Source organism: Meleagris gallopavo, chromosome 8 (assembly GCF_000146605.3).
Source record: "Meleagris gallopavo isolate NT-WF06-2002-E0010 breed Aviagen turkey brand Nicholas breeding stock chromosome 8, Turkey_5.1, whole genome shotgun sequence".
Classification (NCBI taxonomy): domain Eukaryota; kingdom Metazoa; phylum Chordata; class Aves; order Galliformes; family Phasianidae; genus Meleagris; species Meleagris gallopavo.
Genome location: NC_015018.2, coordinates 10,373,458 through 10,391,945, shown reverse-complemented (window position 1 = coordinate 10,391,945; position 18,488 = coordinate 10,373,458). Strand labels below are relative to the sequence as shown.

The following is an 18,488-nucleotide window of genomic DNA, read 5'->3' as shown; positions in this document are numbered from 1 at the left end:
GCCGTCACCATCGCCGCCCCTTTCCCACTGCCACTCTCTGACAGCAGGAACCGCACATCTGAGTCAGGCACCAGGCGCCGGGTGGTTTTGTGCAAGCGCCGAGCGTACCTGCGGGGAGAGGCTGTGAGTTCGTCCTCTGTGTTGCCTCCCCACCGGGTCCTGGAATCTCAAGCTACAGCCTTTCAAGTAGGTAAGCTGCCAGGGAAGAGCAGCTCTTCCTCACTGTCCCTTTCCTCCTGAATTCCTAAGTACATTAATGTAGGTCCTCCTCAAAGCCAAACCCCTCTGCGCAGTTGTATACTCAGCGTAAATGAAATCTCCTTCCGAGACATCTATTGAGAACCTCTGAGAGAACATGTACTCAGAGACTACCATAGCTTTCATTGATACTGGAGTATCCAATTACTTCAGGGTTTTGGCTGCTTTGTTGTCATTGGGTGTTGTTTTTGTTGGTTTTTTTTTTGTCTGGTTGGTTTGTGTTTTCAATCTCACTCTTCAGTTAAAGGCATCTTTCCTTCCTAAGATCCCCATCTCAAACTGAACTCCCCACACCCATATTTTGGACACCTCATCATCTCACATCCAATCTGAGTGACATCTTGGGATTACACGCCCAACTCTTTGCAAAACAGAAGCTGTGGCTGGAGCCGAACAGAGGAACTCACTGTGGATGCATCTTGTAGAGGGAGCCATCGACGCCCACAGTGGTGCGGAGGCGACCAACCCCTTTGTTATCTCGCAGTTGGTTGAGGATGGCACCCAGCGTGGAGGCCACCAGGTTGGCCGAGCGGAAGGACACGATGGTGCAGACGTGCTGGACTGCTATGCAGTCCTCGTGGGACGGCTCCACCCCCAGGCGGGTTAAGATTTCTTTGGCTTTGTTCAAACCTTCTTTGCTCCTACAAAAAAAGGGTAGTAATGAGTACTCCTTAGGCTATAAAATACAGGATTGAGACACATTCAGACACATGTCTTCCTGCACAGCATATGAGAAAGGGGCTAGAAAGACCAACTCTTTAGACTCGAACCAGTTTCTCTGGAGTAGGAAGCACCAGCCTCACTACTCAGCACAGGTCTGAGTGCATAGCTAATCCAGCACCCATTCAATCAAGCAGTGTGGAAAACAAAACCCTGAGTGAAGGTTGCCTAAGTGATTCATCCTAATAGCTCTCTTTTCAGACTTTTACAACCTCACTGAATTTCTGTCTCTCACACACAATTTTCCCATGCTAGAACCCAGCCTGAAAGCAAAGTTTCTGGCAAAACTCACTCATGTGCAGCTCAGTCACTTCCAAGACAAAACAGAAGCTGTATATCTTGCTGCCATCACTGCACTCCCATACATCTCCTTAAGCACTCTTGCACATAGCTAGCACCAGCTAGAAATCTGAAGCTGCACAGGAATGTCCCCCCTACTTACAACCAAAGTGCTCTTTGGGCGGTGAGGTAGAATTTCAGGTCTGATTTTGCTCTTGCTCAATATCTACATTTTTCTCACTGTTGTTCATCACTACACTGGCTCCACATGAATGTGAGGCCAGCACAAATGGACCCACACATTCACTGAAAAGCTGTTCAGATAAGACAGCCTGCAGGGAGTCACCGCCCGTCCCTTGGCACTGCACTCACAATCATCAGTACCTTCGTACACAAGCACCAAAATCGGAAGCTTTTCAAAGAGAAAAGCTGGCCCAGTCACTACAGCACAAATACCCCAGTGATGTGAATTTTAAGAATGTGGGGGACAGAGCCAGTAAGCACTGACCAAAAGGGTGATGACACTGTAAGAAACCAACTGGCGCATAGCTCAGAGGTCGCCCGGCACTGCCTACGAGACTGAATGCTCTGCCTTGTCACACTTGTTTTCTTGCTGCCCAGCAATCCCGTGGATACAGCAAGAAGCAACACAAGTATTTGGGAGGAGGCACTAAGCCAATTCACTCCCACGTTTAGCTGCACGGTAGCAACTTTTAGGTCTCTGCAAGCTGGGTGAGTGGTAGAGCACAGTACATATGCTGTAGCAGCATGCATGGTCAGGCTTTCATCGTGCCTCCCAAACCACACAGAGGGAGAAACCTGCTGCCTCTCAGCTCAGAGGGGCTGCTGGCTTTGAGAAAAGGGTGCTGGCTGCCTCCTGTGGATCCTCACATCTTCAATATGCACTCATGCTGAAGGACGGCTGCCATCTCCAGTGCAGCTCATTCCCCAACAAAGCAAAAAGAGAGATTGGAAAATTAACATTCAGAGTCATTTGGAAACCGGAGCAGAAGGGAGTACTCACTTTTCAATGGCAGAAACATGCTTTGTCTCAAACTTTCCTTTGGTGAGAAGCTCAGGGGTGATTCTTCCCTCAAAGAGCAGTCCCTCCTTGGCCATCTTCACCAGGATAAGTCTCACCAGCTCCCCCATGTACATCCCGCTGACCATCTTCTCAAACCTGCAGGAGAGGCCAGCAGCAGTCACCCACAGGCTCACAGGCAACACCAAGAGGCACAGACCAGTTGTGTATCTGCACCACATGCACCAGACAGTGGTTTGCAGTGGCACAGACAAAGTCAGGCTTTCTTGAACTGCTGGATTCACAACATGAGTGGAAAAGGGAGCGCAATGCAGCAAAGAAAAACAGCAAGAGTTAATTTCAATTGTCTGGCTCCAGAAAGGGCTGTGTTGATAAGCTGTGAATTGAAGCTAACAGAATAAATAGCCCTAATCAAGACTTTGGTAACTCTGATCATATGCAGAAAGGTCCTGTCTGCATCAGGGCTGCTAAAGGAGCAATTTTGAAGGAAAGACAAAATGAGGCATAAAGACCACCTGTACAGGAAACAATCACTCATCCTGTCAGATGGCCAACTGCAGGCAAAATGTGATTATGCCTGGACCACGCCACCATCTCCTGTTGCTGGTGAGAGCAAATATTTTGCCAGAACCATACCACAGATCAAATAAAGCCCAAAAGTTCATAAGTAACTGCCTTACTCACAGTTGCTTGCCAGGATTGAGGGATCCACGGTCGATCTCTCTATCGAACTCTGTCCTGATGTCTTCTAGTGAGCCGTCATCCCCAAAGGCCCCCCATTCTGTGTTTATGCACATCCTGCCCTCATCCCCTTCCACCAGGTCAATGTGCCGCATCTCCTCCATGTAACAGGCATTGGTGCCAGTGCCTTTATGGAAAGGACATGAAAGTACTAATTAAACAGGCCCAGGCAAAGGGAAAAAAAGCCACATGAATTCTGCAGCAGAAATGTGTCTTACCAATGATCAAGCCAACTTCACAACGTTGGTCATCAAAACCACAGGTCATCATAGTCCCAACGGTATCATTCACAACAGCCATGATATCTGCATCGTAGTCCTGATGGAGGAAAAAACAGTATTTGTAACATATGGCTTCTCTGGAAAACACTGCTTGTGTTTGTCATTGGTTTGCTCAGAACTAAGGAAGAGGGGAAAATCATAGAATCACAGAATCATTAGCATTGGAAAAGCCCTCTCTGCTCACCCAGCCCATCCCCAGTGCCCACGTCCTTCAGTGCCACATCTCCACGGCATGGCAAACCTCCAGGGACAATGACTCCCCCCACCTCCCTGGGCAGCCTGTGCCACTGTATCACTGCTCTTTCTGAGGAGAAATATGTCCCAATGCCCAGCCTGACACTCTCCTGGCACAACCTGAAGCCATCACCTCTTGCCCTATTGCTATTACCTGGGAGCAGAGGCTGACCCCCATCTCACTATATGAGCCCAAATTCATCCCATCTCATGCTCAAGGCCTTTTTGTCTAAAATCAGCAACCTGGTTATCATCACCCTCCATAAAATCAGCAGTGAGAAACTGCAAGGAACAACACGGCTCACTGAACATAAAACTCCCCTTCTCTTCTGCTCCTCTCCTTTGTCAGCCCACTGCACAATTTTGCTGAGATGCTGCAGGGGAGCCCGAACCATGACATGCAGTTTCTCAGGACTGAAATGTGTGGGTATTGCTGAAAAGCTGTGGCACCCAAGGGCAGCACTTCCTCAGTTTGTAGAGGGTGATAGAATTGCTGAAGATTGCCAGCAACAAGCCACAACACAGTAGTTGAGTTTTGTGCTATGAGGAGCATCACAGTTTCCACACAGTAATGGTGAGATCACTTCATTTTTATGAGCAAACAGCACGTCTACATGCAAGTGCACCATCACTCACACCACATGCTCAAGTCAGTGCTGTGAACAGAGGTCTGTGACACAGAAACACCAGTTTGCTATGATGAAGAGTTTAAAAGAGGAAAAAAAAAACACCAAAGCCCAATTTACCCCACGTTTCTTGATGGCCTTGTTAAGCAGCTTCACAACATCTGCTCCCTCCACTCCGCTCGCTTTGAAGCGCTTTGTCCAGGTTATCAGAATACCCTGATGAAACAAGAGAGCAACCTTAGGACAGTGCCAGCATAAAAGCAAGTCAATTTTACTTTTTTCCCTTTAAAAACAAGATTTTGTTCTTCAACAACATCTACGGTCTCTGTTCTTAAATGGAAATATTGGAAATGGAGCAAAGATTAAAATGCTTAAACACCTATGTATGTACCTGTGCTCAAAGGTAAGTACTGGGATTAGGTGTATATTTAACATATGTACACATATAAAAAGTCTTTATAGCCAAGGCTTAGACACAAAGTCTAAGCATGAAAATAATTTCTATGCTGAAAAGGATGAAAATAAGTACAAATGAGGCAAGAGAACAAGATTTAAAAGTTAAAAAAAAAAGAACCTCAGCAAAAAGTATGTATAATATGATAAATTCTATTAAAAATCCTGATATACAGCATGGTTCGAATACATTGCACAGCTCAAGCAGTGTGAAATGTAATCGGCACTGCCTCACCTGGCCCTTCTCAGCACCAACACTGGGAGACGTGCACCAGGGTACCTGCAGCCCTGCAAGCTAGCAAACGGGTCAGGCTCTAACAGCACAACCTCTTACTAAAGGTGCAGCATGGGGTTGACTTCCCTGCATTTATTTGCTACGCCATTGCCATAGCAACGCTGCACCAGGAGGCTGCTGAGTCACTTGCGCTATAAAGAGCAAAAGAAGGAAAATATTGTAGCACGCTTGTCATGGGAATCACACCAGTCACTCCGTGCAAGGCTTGTTTTTTTTGCATGCAAAAGCATGTTGCTCCCAGGCAGCGTATACAGGTGGGCACAGCTCAGCACCACTGCTTGCGAGGAAGACCCCAAGCAGAATCGGTGCGTGCATTTGGAAGTTCAGCAGCAGGATGAGCCCTTCCCAGTTCTCCCCCACGCAGAGGTGAAAGGCTGCAAACCTGCTGCTGTGTTTACACAGCAAACCACAACCCTGAGGAGCTCCCGCAGATACAGTATAAAACATCAGATGCCTCTTTGTCATCTGCTAACCGGCTTCTTCGCACAGAAGCATAAATACCAATCTGACAGTGAAACACAGCACTCACTTACTCCAAAAACATGAAACCTGTCTGGGATTCTGCTTTCATAGCATTGTTTGAATAACATGCTCTTCTGCACGTTAAGAAGGGCGTGCAGTCTTCTTACCTCATCCAGCTTAGATTGTCTGCACGGGAAAGAAAAGGTAAACCCAACCGGTAACTTCTTGTCTTTGATTTGTTGTTTCTCCATAAAGTCTCCCAGGCATTCAGCAACATGATCAAAAAGCTGCAAGAAGAGCAGAAAAGCGCCGTGACTAGACGTATGGGTTGAGGGAGGGCACACTTCCACAGCATGTGAGGAGAAAGGGGAAAAGATCTACTCCAGATTTTTAGAGATGTTATGGATAGAACTACAGAAATATTCCCAGGCCGTGTAAATGTCCTGTGTTATTTAAAACGCTAAGGGGGATAATTGGGAGTACCAAAAGCTATCTGTTGGGTGCAATTAGCCCTTGCAGCTTCACTGAGAACAATCTACAGTCTCGGAGAGACAGCAGAACACTACAGACGATCATGTACACCAAGAGGAATGTCTGGCTGTTTGAAGTGGGTCAATGAGTGGTGTGTGCAACCTTACGATTTAACAGAACACCTTTAACTCATTCCTAAAACGAGATCTAATTTGATTAAGCCCAGCGATGGTGGTTTCCCAGGGAAGAGGTTGCCCTTTTCTGTCTGGGGCAGATCAAGGACTATTTGCTGGGTGCACAATAATGCAGCATGGGGCACACTGTGCCCAGTGAAGTAATAAGACACGATGGCTTCTTTGGGAGGCACACCGAAGTAATAACTCCAGCCTACATATCTATTTTGTTTTTCATTTCGAAGTATCTTGCCATATACTCAATCTCATTAAAGCTCCAACTGCTAGCAGAATTACAGACAACAGCCAGGAGCCAAGTGTAAACCCCTCAGGAGTTTGGAGAGCAGGAAACAGAGATATTGACTGAAGACATTGCTGCAAAATTCCTCTCTTATGCAACAAATCACGACCACGTCAAGAGACAAGGCGTGCTTCATAAGTCTGACTACAGAAGATCCCTCAGCATTCCCAGTGCAGCTGGCTGTGCAGGCCCTGGCAGCCCACTGGGATGCTCTTCTGCAGCTCAGCTTGCAGGCAGGCTGCAGGCAGCACACCGTGACTCAGGAGGCACGCAGCAAGGCACGCGCACCGCTCCGACCCAAAACGTGCATGGGCAAATCCAGTTAACTATTAGCTACATTCTTCACGTAACAGTAGCTGTGTCTGCTCAATAATGCATGCTCTGGGTGTGCTACTGTTTTCAGTAAAGCACAGAATAAAGACATTGCTCAAAAGAAGTGGAAAAAAAGGGGAGTATTTATTGATTTTGCTGCGGTTAAGCGCAGTACGTTGTTTCCTAAGACTCAAGGATGCATCTGTGTGCTCCCCATGTCCACACTAACATCCATATCTCACAAATAACCAGTTCTGCCAGGACGGTAGAGTCAACATCACAAGTTCTTGAGGGTTTCATACAAGTGAGGCAGGCAGATGGAGGAAAAGTCCAAATCACAGGTGTGCAGTGCTGGAAGCCCAGTAGTATCACAGATAGGATTGTAGAATCATTCAGGTTGGAAAAGTCCTCTCAGCTACCCAGCCCAACCTCAGACCACCCTCACCCACCAACGTCCCTCAGTGGCACATCTCCATGGCTCAGCAATACCTCCAGGGATGGTGACCTCATCACCTCCCTGGGCAGCTTGTGCCACTGCATCACTGTTCTTTCTGAGGATAAATGTGTCCGAATACCCAACCTGAACCTCCCCTGGCACAACCTGAGGCCATCGCCTCTCACCGCTGTTAGCTGGGAGCAGAGGCTGACCCCCACCTAACAACAACTAAGCAACCAGCCCATAGCTCTGGCCATGACGTTGCCTGCTCCAGTTGGGTCCTGAGAGGTTTCCTCAAGGATGCACTCAGTGGGCAGCCAGCAGACTTTGGCAGGCAGCTGCAGACCTGAGCTCAGACTCCTGAATAGACAGGAGCAAACAAATCTTCAGATCTGGAGAACAGTCACAAACCCAAAACCTACCTCCAACACAGAAAGCAACACGGAAATCAAGCATCACACGTGCTCCCATTTGTTGTGCTGACACAGAACACAGACTTCTTACAAATTTTAGACCGGCTATTACACTGTAGGAGTCAATGAGAGCTTTGCCCTTGACTTTGACAGGGAACTGTCTCCAACTGTCAAAGCTGTCAGGCCACACCTGACAGATGGGGAAAAGTAGAACTTTGAATGCAATGAAGTAGGAAATATCAAAACATACTGTGCCAGCAAGGCACAAAGCCATAAATTGCAATCCCTTCAATAAGGTGATTATATATTAGGTTAAAAGAGTATAATTCACCAAAGTTAATCACACAGTCTGCTGAAAAACGTATTCATAGCCTACTCTGTGCAGGCAGTTCAGTCCAAGTATTCCACTAATCTGGCTCAGAGATCTCACAAACCTCAGCCACATGCATCACTCATAAGTTACCAAATCATCACCTGCCTGTGTGCCTCCCAGGCATGTGCCATGTTTTCCTGCAAGTCTCACAACAAGCGTTTCAGTCGTGGTTGCATATTGTCACGAGACAATTACGACCTGGGTGCAATTTCAGTGATGGTCAGCCCTCTTTTTCCTGTTATTTAAATACCAGAAGTACTGTCCACCATGAGTCATTGGAAGCCATCCTTGCTCCCTCTCCCAGTTAAAAAGCTATGAGAGAATCTATCAGCCTGAGCTCCAAGCTGCTGGCTCCCAACAGCAGAACAGTCTTGGGATATTTAAAAACCAAAACACAAACACAACAAAGCCCAGGAAAGAATGCAGAGCTGACATCTCCTCTCTCAGCTTCTCCTTAGTGTCCCTCTTGTTCCTCCATCCAGTCTCAACTATGTTAGAATTGCAGGGTTGGTCATACCATTTGCCTACAATACTAAGTCATCTTCCTGCCTTCCTTCCATTCCTATCTCTGGAAGGTAAGTTTACTACAAACGCTGGAATTTTTATTTCTGGGTCAATTTTCTCCTAATTCAGCCAAAAGTCTCCTGCACAATGACAGCAGAGCAGTAGTAGGCACGAATGCTCTGTTACTAACTACAGCTTATTTATTCTCAGTATTGACAAAGAGCTGTAGGGCATCCATGCGTGAAACTGTTAAGACGCTCTGGTCATTCTTGTGCTCTTTTCCAAAAAGTGCAGAGTGAAAGCAGTGAATCTTTAGGGAGGCACATAAGGAAGAGGCACTTACCCGTGTCCCACTGCCATGCATGATATCTTCAGGTGTATTATAAATTTCACTTTCCATTTGTACTGTCTGCTTTTTTTCATGCGACACTTTCACCCGCAGAATTCGAAAGTAAGAACCGCCGAGATCCAGAGCGATGAAATCTCCTTTCTCTATGTGGAAAACAAGACACAAGTGATTAAAAACTGCATGCAATACGCATTTGGGAAAAAATAAGCTCTATTAATTATAATGCACAGAGAAACGCATAGTGCTTATCGCAAGCAAGTCTTTAGCTGTAGGGCATACATACGAAGCATCAGCCCAGTTCCCTCCAGCTGAAGATGAAAATGGTGCAAAGGCAAGGATGGCTGCCATTGATGCATGGGTAACTGCAGTGAGGGCTCATCCAGAAAGAATGAGCTGAGAACGGGCAGTTTGTATCCAGATCTCATGACTAAGCTGGCAGAGCAAGGATCTCAGGAGAAAGCTGAAAGGATGTTGGAAAAAGAAGAGGAAATGAAGGGATGCCAGAGCACCATGAGCCCGCCTTGTGTTGTAAGTAAGCCTGTGTCACTTTGGCAAGTAGCAGCAAATAGTGGCTGGTTTGTGCTCTGCTCTGAAATCAACAGATTACAGGGAAATGTAGTTAAGCAGGAGCTACTCATTCCACCCCTAGAAGCAGAGATTCACTCAATCTGCAGTCATATAACAGAAGTCAGAGAAACAGCAACCCGACACACCACGCAGAGCCCTGTGCTGCTGCAGGAGTTACTTGAATGTGCAAGCCCTTGCATAGAGCTCCTAAGCACCTCGCCAGGAGTCAGGGCAGAAGCGAGGGTGCCTCCATCACCCTCTGCACTGGGAAGGATTTCAGAGGTCTGAAGCCAAATACACAAACCCGAGTTCCAGTTATCTGGGAAATGACACTCTTAGTACCCCTTGGAGAGCAAGGCAAATACCATCTGACTGAACTGCTTCTGCTATCTTCTCTTATCAAAGAGGGAACAAACAAAGACAGCCATCAATGAAGTCTGTAAAAAGATAGCATTTGGGGAAGCAGCGAGCACACCTTAACAAACAGCCATGTGTGCCCAGGCTGCAGCTAATCACTGAGGCTATTTGCAAGCACCTGCATGTGTACACAGCATCCCTGGCTCACCCAGGCTGCTCTGAGGGAACCAGAACAGGCACGCAGCGCTTTCTCACTCTTGCTTTTTTATTGGTTTGTACTTTTTGACAGTGCCAGAAGTACTCTGCACTGCAAGTGGGACGAACTTTATCCCCCAGCTGCCTTCCATATTGCCAATTCCATCCCGTAGCACTCTTTAGGCTTGCGCCTAAGGCTGCTCCAACTTTATTCTATGCCTATGGGAAGGCCATTCCCAACATCATTTCCCCACTCCTAAATTCTACATGGAAAGAGCTCTCACAGCTGGGAAGATCAACATCTATTGATGTGTCGTGCCACTTCAAATTTCAGCTCCGTTCTCAGAGCCATCTGACTCCACACTGCTGCCAAAACACAGGGTATGCAATGTACCGTGTGGATTAGCAGATTCAGACTCACCTCTGAGATAACTGTCCAACATCAGGCCACAACTCCTCCAGTCTCACAGTTCCTTTGCATCACCCCACCATCCCAGGAGCCCTGCTCCACTCAGCAAAGCCCTCCAACAGCCAAAAGAGGCAAACACGCTGCAGAAGCTCTTATGGTTTTACAATATCATGGTCTAACACAGCAAACAAAACATAGCAAACAAAACACCACCACACGAGAAATTACAAAGAGCAACTGCCTGCTTACAGAATATGTAATGAAAAGACAGTGTAGCCCATGACTCCTACCAGCCCTTAGAATTGCACTGCATTGCAATGCAGCCTTCTCTTCACACTGCCTAAGACATGGGCAAACTCAGAGTTTGCTGAGATAAGGACTGTGCAGTGCCTGTCTGCCTGCTTCTGAACACTGAGGCCTTGAATATTGCTTTGCACCACTGAAGATGTCATTGAAAATGTGAACACATCCAAATTGCACATGCAGTTCTCCTACTGGGGTTTGCATCACAGATTCAGTCCCTCACCTTCATCGGGACAAGACTGGAAGGAAACATTTACCAGGAGCATCTCATTAAGCCAAATACCTGAATAAGCTTTATCGTTACAGAGTATCATTTCTTGAATGTAAACCATTACCTTCAATAAATAAATGAAAAATCAACATTGGGCCAGATGGCCCTTTTTCAAGCCTAAATGCACCTCGGTACATACTTCAAACAAATCCTGCACTTCAGAAGCAGCTTCCCTGGCAGCAAACTGACAGATCAGTGCTGCTGATTTCCAGCCAGACTCATAGCAAGGTAACATTCAGTAAGAGCTATCCTTCTGCATTAAAAAGGTAGAACTGCTCTGAACAAAACCTAAAGCTTTCTGTATGTTAAGTGACAGTTTTCTCTCGGACTATTTCAGGAGAAGAAACTCAACTAGCAGCACTGAATCTACACTTCATACCACAAAGATGCTGGAGCCAGAGGAGCAGAAGGGACCAGGCAGAGCCCCTTTCCCCATGCCACGCCACATCCCCAGTCCATACCATGGAACAATCTGCAAAACTATAGCAGCACTTGCACGTGATTGCCTCTCCCGCAGTCCCTTAGAGCAAGCCCTGCCCATTACCCAACTGCATGCAGCAGCTTCATGGCTGCCTTTCTCAACAGGCTGCAAATTTCCATACAACATTGCAACATAACAGTTAGCAGTGCTAAATCAAGGGAGACACAGGAATTGGGCTTGTTCTATCTTTATTTTTTAAACAGAAAATTGCATTGAAATTAAAAAAGCATAAGGTGGCAAGAACACAACAGCAGAGCTATCAAAGACTTCCACCTGCCAGACAATTCCAACTATTACTCTCAGTAGTGCTTTGGACCATTTCTAACAGGTATCCCATGAAGCACGCCATCTTCAATAAAGAAAATTCTCAGATCCTTACCTGAGCCATCAGGAATAGACCTCACAAAGGTAGGGAGCATTTTCACTGTAGCTGTTGGGTTAAAATCTCTGGAGAGGCCATTCTTCATTTCTCTCCGGAAGCGAGCCATGATGTCTATCAGAGTTTCATCAGAGAGCCGCATGGCGTAAAGGTATTTATCGATCTGGGGAGAGAGATGAACACAAGCATGGATGTCCCAAGGCGTCCAAGCAGAGCTACACGAGGTACCACTCCTGAATTACACGGATAATACAAGGATAGTCCCTAGCACGGGTGCCTTGCCCAAGCCAGCAACGCAGTTGAGCACTTTATGCCTTGTCTTTTGATACAAAACCAAGGAAGAAGTACGAGTTCTGTGACTTACATGAGCTGAAGCCAACCCATCCTACTGCCTTCCCTAGGCAAGGCCCAGCCCCACATCACTCTGCATTCTCCATCCCACAAAAAAACTTACCCACAGCCTCACACCTTTACTGCCAGCCTTCCTCCACCTCTCATCTCTCCTGACTATCCACAAGCTGAAAAACCACAGCTAAACATTTCTCTTGTCCTACCTGGGGGGATGCAGGCATTGCTGCAATGCACCAAGGTGTCTCATGTTGAAATCTTCAATTGCTAAGGACCCGCTGCAGCAGTTACAGCGCTACTTTAATAGCTGAGAGATGATTCCCATACCAGAGCACCTTCCCTATGCTGCTGCAGAACCATCTCAGCCAGAGGCTGGGGAGAGAACTTTGCTGTAGGCAGGTTGAGTCTTCCTCCTCAATACAAAATGTCAAATTAAAAGTGGTTGACTTCTCCCTTCCAGCTTCCCAAGACAGGAACTTCATCACTCTGGAAAAAGGAGATGTTTCCAGATTCCTGGTAACATTGCTTTCCATAACATTATACCCATCTTCAAAGCCAGGAAAAGTGAGAGATGCTTTGCACCTCAGAAGCACAACTGAGCCTTGGGAGTCCTTGCCAAATGTATGTCCCACTCTGTCCATCTAAGCTGCCAGTCAATTCATGCCTTCATTTATTATTTGCCTCAGAAACTTGATTCTGCAAATGGCACACAAAAGGTTCAAACTGAAGCCACACCTTTGGGACTGCTTTTGCTCGTAGCTTAGCAGGATCGAGGAAATAAAGCCCTACTCATGTTTACTGTCCTAAGCAAAACTGGAAGAACCACCTGATTCAAAGCCACACCTCTGTACCAGGGCTCTGCATCTCCTCTGCTGCTGTGGAAGCCTCAAGAGCACTCATCTCCCCGCTGATGTTACATCTCAGCAGGAGCAACAAGAAAACATCCCTTGAAAAGTGTATATATGTAAACACTCCATATACCTGGGACTTTGATACAAGAAATGATGGATAATGCCAAACATGAAGGAAACACAGACAGTCAAAATATAATTAGACCCTAAGCTGGTTATAAACCCGGCGCCACTTGGATTGCTCTGCAAAAAGCACTTCTGTAGTACCAGATAGTATATCAACTCAAACCAGATGTGCTCCAGTGAGCGGCACTTGTGCAGCCAAGGAAGGGGGCACAGATGGCACCAGCCAGATCCAGAACAGCAGGGCTGGGGGCTGAAACGTGGGGCTGCAAACCCAGGCAGAGCAGACCCTCCACATCACCAAGCAGCGTGCGGACAGACGGGTGCTGAGGCTGGTGCCATGCTGCAGGAAGGTCTCTGCCACTGCAAATGCCGCCAGAGCTTTTTTAGCAGAGCCTGCTCAGCAGTGATGTCAGAGCCTGAGGTTATTCCCTTTTAAAGGAGGGAGGGGACTGGAGCTATCATGGCTGTCAGCAGCCCACGCCGCCGCTCAGAGGCCCCATCACCCAAATCCCCCATTGACAGCTACGCTAATGCATCATTACAACACTGCACCCTCCTTCTGAAAACAGGGCTGAGGCCCTGAGTTCCACCTCACCCAGCCGTGAGTGCAGCTTTTGGTGTTTGCACAGTCAGGACCAGGCAAGCCCGTACTCCTAGATCTGCCCTCCTGCAGTGGGGAAAAGTGGGAGGCAGGGCTCTGGTTTCCCCTTGAAAGGCCAGTGAGAGCCATCAGCCTCACCGGGCTAGGAGCATCATGCTGAGACCATCTCTACTCATGGGGCAGGGAGGAGGGGAGGCAAGGACAGAACCACGCTTCAAAACAAAATAGCTCCTATGTATTAGTTTGTGGGGGGGGGAGGGGGAATAGCTATTTTCTCCCAGGCAGGAAAAGGGTTAGTCATCTCATCAGGACAGCCAAAGGGAAAAGCAGCACTCCTCCAAGGGAAAACCCCCAGCAAACAGCAGCGAATAACTGGACAAGGAGATGGGAGCTGGATTGCGGGAGGGAGGTTTAATAACACCCCACTCTGCTTGTGGCCAAAGCCGATCAGAGAGCAAATCCCAACCTTATCCAAACGGACGTGGCAGCAGGGCAGCAGGGACAGCGGGACTCTTGATAGCAGCCAGCCAAGCACAGCCCTGCACACAGTGCGAGCAGCAAGGAGCAGAAAACACTGCTATATGTAGCTACCTCCAGGATGGGCATCCTCCCTCATTGCTGCTGTGCAAGCCTCCAGGAGCTTTCCTTATTTCCATTTTTTTTAAATGTTTTTTTAACAGCCAGACGGAACTTGCAAATGTTTTTTTAAAAATGGGATTTCATCATCCAAACCACACACAGGTAATTTTTCTTGGTCACGTAAGAAAGACTCTTTGTACTAGGAGAAAAGGGCTGTTTGAAATTTGGAAGATTGCAGGAGCCCCATGGGAAGGTGTGGATCATTGTGAGTGGGTAATGCAACAAATAGCACTGAAGGCGCATCCTCACACACTCTGTGGAAGACAAGGAAGGCTCCATGGACACCTGGTAGCAGTCTCTCAGTACTTGAAAGGAGCTTATAAGCAGGAAGCGGAGCAAGTTTTTACATGGACTGATAGTGATAAGACAAGGGGGAATGGCTGTAAACTAAAAGACCTGAGATTTAGGTTAGACGTTAGGAGGAAATTCTTCACTCAGAGAGTGGTAAAGAGCTGGCACTGCTGCCCACAGTTGGGTACCCCATCCCTGGAGGTGCACAGTGCCATGGATGGGGCCCTGGGCAGCCTGAGCTGCTGGGGAACAGCCAGCCCATGGCAGGGGTTGGGGCTGGGTGGGCTTTGAGGTTCCTTCCAACCCAAACCATTCTATTCAAACTATGAATCACACAGCCAATTACTCTAATACTGCCAGCAGCATCCAAGAGCAGGGCACTCCCATAACTTCAGAAATCATTAACATCTTTTGTACCAGCGTAGCCAGTGTAAAGCCCACCCCCATGCCAACACCTTCCTGCAGATCTGTGCTCCTCGGGAAGATTCACCAGGAGCCACACATGTTACAACAGGCAGCTCAGCCATCCCAACCTTACAGTTTATCAGATCGGTTTCTGAAAAGCCTTTACACAACAGGACAGAGCTCTAGGGGTTTTCTTGATACCTACATTCTATGCCCTGTTCCATCACATTCTTTTCAAGATTAATAATCTTGGTGTCACTCTCAAAAGATTTTTTTCTTCTCGTGTCAGGCAACATGACAAAAAGGCATTGTTCCCCTGACAGGGCAATCAGGCAACACCTAGTGCTCCCCACTCCAGAGGCAGCTCAGCAGGCACAAACCTGCTGGGACCAAAGCACTCAGTCACAACCCAGTCAAACCACCCTATTTGGGTAGTACATGGCATTGCACGTCACCTGCTTGCTTCTGCGCAACAGGCTCACGTGCAAGTGTGCAAGGCGTTGTATCTCCTTCAGCACCCTACACACTGCCTTGCTCCTGCCGTAACTCGCCCTGTACAATGCTCCAAAACCTGCAAGGTGGGGCCAAAATTCCTCTCAAATGTAAGAGATGCCTAACATCCAGCAACACAGAAGCAGCAGAAACTGCTCCTCAGGCTGAGGGAGCCTGAACCAAGAGCCTGGAACCAGCATGTGGGCCACACAGGGGCTGAGCAGCACAGAGACTCTACCTACGGATGTTCAAGTGAGGGGGCTCAAAACCTGCCCCAAGTCATGTAGGCAGGAGCAGATGTCTGAAGTCCTCCAGAATGGGCAGCCTTCTTTTCTCTTACTGGATTTCATTTTAGTTTCCAAACCGAAGAATGCCTCACTGCTTCCCAGCCAAATGATTTGCCATGCCATCAGCCATCAGCAGCTCGTGCTGCCAAACCAGCCTGCAATAAATAACGCCCGGGAGTACCGTGGAGGCCTACATGCTCCCTCTCGGCCCTCCCCACGCAGCACCGCAGCATGCAACCCTACGCTTATCTGGGGTTGCTAAATATAACAGCACAGGCGGACAGGGGAGGCCTCACCCAGGCACGCAGGCTCAGCACCAGCTGCAGTGTGCACAAATCTATGGGAAAGGGAAAGAAGGGCCTTTGGGAGCAAGGAGCTGCTACTGTGGGGGCTGAAGGCCTTCCAGCTCCTCACAAGAGCTGCAGAACAGAAGAGCCAAAAAACAAAACGGCGGAAGGAGATGATGAGCAAAAGGGTTGCTGCTTGGAGTTGATGCAAGGGAGGAACGGACCGCATACAGGCAGGGCGGGCAGGGCAGTGCCCCTGGGCAACGGCAGGGGCCCCAGAGAGGAGGTGCTCCCTCCTGCAGGGTGAGCCCCATAGAGCAGCCGTCAACACCATAGCCAAGGCTTCCCCACAGTACTGTAGGAATGGATGCCTTTGGTGGGCCCTGAGCTGCGCCGAGTGGGTCACGTAGCAGCGCCGGAGGAGGTGGCAGAAAGGAAGGGAAGGGAAGCCTCTGCTCCGTGACGTCAGCCCGGCAGCACAGCAGGGCCTGGAAACATTTGCAATTATTTTCCTGATTTGCATCCCCACATCCCCAGCCCTGGGCTCCCTGCTCCCCCAGTCCTGCAGCGAGCTCGGCCAGGACCTCCCTGCCATGTTTGTATCTACCCCGTGTTGTGCATCACACCACAGGGCTTCGCCAACCGTGCTGCTTAATGCAGGAGAAGAAACAAAAATACCCACAGAGCAACTTCTCCCTTCCAAGCATCGCCGCTATACATTCAGAAGCCACAGCGAGATGTAACTCAAAAACGATCTGCAAGCAATTGCTGAGCGATGGACGCCCACGGCGGCGGCCGGGAGAGGAGCAGTCCCCTGTTGAAGGATGCCGATGCCAGGAACGGCCCCTGGGGTTGCACCCATCCCCACCAGCAGCACGGCACCGCGGCCGTGCCCACCTCGTCTCGCTCGGGCTGGGTGAGGCTCACGGTTGTGCCGCCCATAGCGGGGTGGCCATGGGGACAAAGCAACGACGGCAGCAAAATAAATAATTTAGGAAAAAAAAAAAAGAAAGAAAGAAAAAAGCAGCCACGGGCTGCGGGGGGGATGCAGCCCGTACTCCTCGAGGCTGAACCCTACCTTTTTGACCTGGTCCTCCTTGAGCTCGGTGAAGTAGTAGGCCAGGAGCTGGGCGGCGATCATCCTGCCGGCTGCAGCGGGCGGCTCCGCGCACGCAGCGATGCGGCGCCCCGGGATGGCCGCAGCGCCTCCCCTTCCTCCACTCCTCCTCCTCCTCCTCCTCCTCCTCCTCTGCTGCCGCCCCGGCCCCGCCCGCTACCGGAGCTCGTGCGGCACGGAGCCCTCGGCCCTGCGGGGGGAAGGAGGCAGCGCGAGCGAGGAGAGGAAGAGCGCTACAGAAATGGTCTTTTCCAGCAATAGGAAGGACAATACAGGTTGCTGGGGCTTGCATTACTGTGGAACAGGAAAAGCAAAATGCAAACAAACAAACAAAAACTTCGGAAATTCTGCGCTACAGCTGCTTTCAGGAGAGCCTCTCCATTCAGAAGCATTTGAAAAAACAGCACAAACGCGGTGGGAACGGCTCCCACCACACAGTGATGCTGGGGCAGCTCCGAGCATTCCCTCCCGACGTGTGATGGCACCAAGCGAGCAGGACGCAGCCCTGACCCCTGGACCTGATGTCTGTCCTTCCTTCACCAGTGCCATTCCCACACCAACGCTGCTGGACAGGATGGGACCCCCTCTCCCAAAGCTTGCTGCCACTCCTCTGTCGTTGTGTTCCCCATCATCACCCCAAAAAATGTGCCAGCCACTGCAAAGCTCAAGTCCATGTAAGCAAGGATGAAGCTTCCCCCTGGGAGCAGAAGGATGAAGGCAGATGCAGAGGTGACGCGTGTTGCACCCACACCCTGTCCTTCCCCAGGACAGGAATGCACAGCCATGCATACAGCACTGATGCTTGGAAGCATGATTTGCATAGGCATTGTCTGCCGAAGTCCAAGTGATAAAAAACCTGGTTCTCGAGTTTCCAGCTTCCTTTTCAGTGCTACTTCAATTCAATGGCCACACTGGTGAATGCCAGAAGTTCTTTGGCAGCCATCCTCCTTTGGACTGCCCCGGTCCCTGCAGCAGGGAAGGCAGGATTTCCTCCACCTCAGCACGTTGGCTTCAGCTCTTCTCATCAAGTGTTCCGCTGCTCTGTATGCTCGGTTTTGGTGAGCCAACAAATGAACACACCGTGCTCCAGACACGGGCTGCGGGCGCCTGAAGACATAGCAGTCTGGAGCAGACCAGCAGCTTCCAGCTATGCCCAGTGACACCCCTCCAGCCCCTCGCACCACCCAACAGAGTTCTCATTTGGGTGCAGCTCTCTGCTGGGCCTCTCCTCTGCTGCTGGTTAGAAAGTACCTTACTTCCCAGCCCGGGCTTGCTCCTGCTTTCAGTCCATCTGTCATCTCCTAAGCTTTGTCTTTCGGCTCAGCTCACACTCCAAACTCCTGTTGTTCACTGGCTATA

General features: G+C 49.0%; 1 protein-coding gene across 1 annotated transcript in view; it reads right to left on the bottom strand.

Annotated features, from left to right (window-relative positions):
- Nucleotides 1-17,242, bottom strand: part of LOC100542794 (hexokinase-1) — a 26,910-nt gene extending 9,668 nt beyond the window's left edge. The window contains exons 1-10 of the mRNA XM_010714296.2: nucleotides 17,091-17,242; nucleotides 11,686-11,848; nucleotides 8,718-8,866; nucleotides 5,559-5,678; nucleotides 4,302-4,397; nucleotides 3,259-3,358; nucleotides 2,984-3,167; nucleotides 2,282-2,437; nucleotides 666-899; nucleotides 9-108 (exon numbers count right to left, since the gene is read on the bottom strand). Coding sequence (XP_010712598.1) covers nucleotides 9-108; nucleotides 666-899; nucleotides 2,282-2,437; nucleotides 2,984-3,167; nucleotides 3,259-3,358; nucleotides 4,302-4,397; nucleotides 5,559-5,678; nucleotides 8,718-8,866; nucleotides 11,686-11,848; nucleotides 17,091-17,153 — 1,365 coding nt within the window. The 5' untranslated portion in view covers nucleotides 17,154-17,242. The remainder of the gene's footprint in view (nucleotides 1-8; nucleotides 109-665; nucleotides 900-2,281; nucleotides 2,438-2,983; nucleotides 3,168-3,258; nucleotides 3,359-4,301; nucleotides 4,398-5,558; nucleotides 5,679-8,717; nucleotides 8,867-11,685; nucleotides 11,849-17,090) is intronic.
- Nucleotides 17,243-18,488: the final 1,246 nt, after the last annotated feature.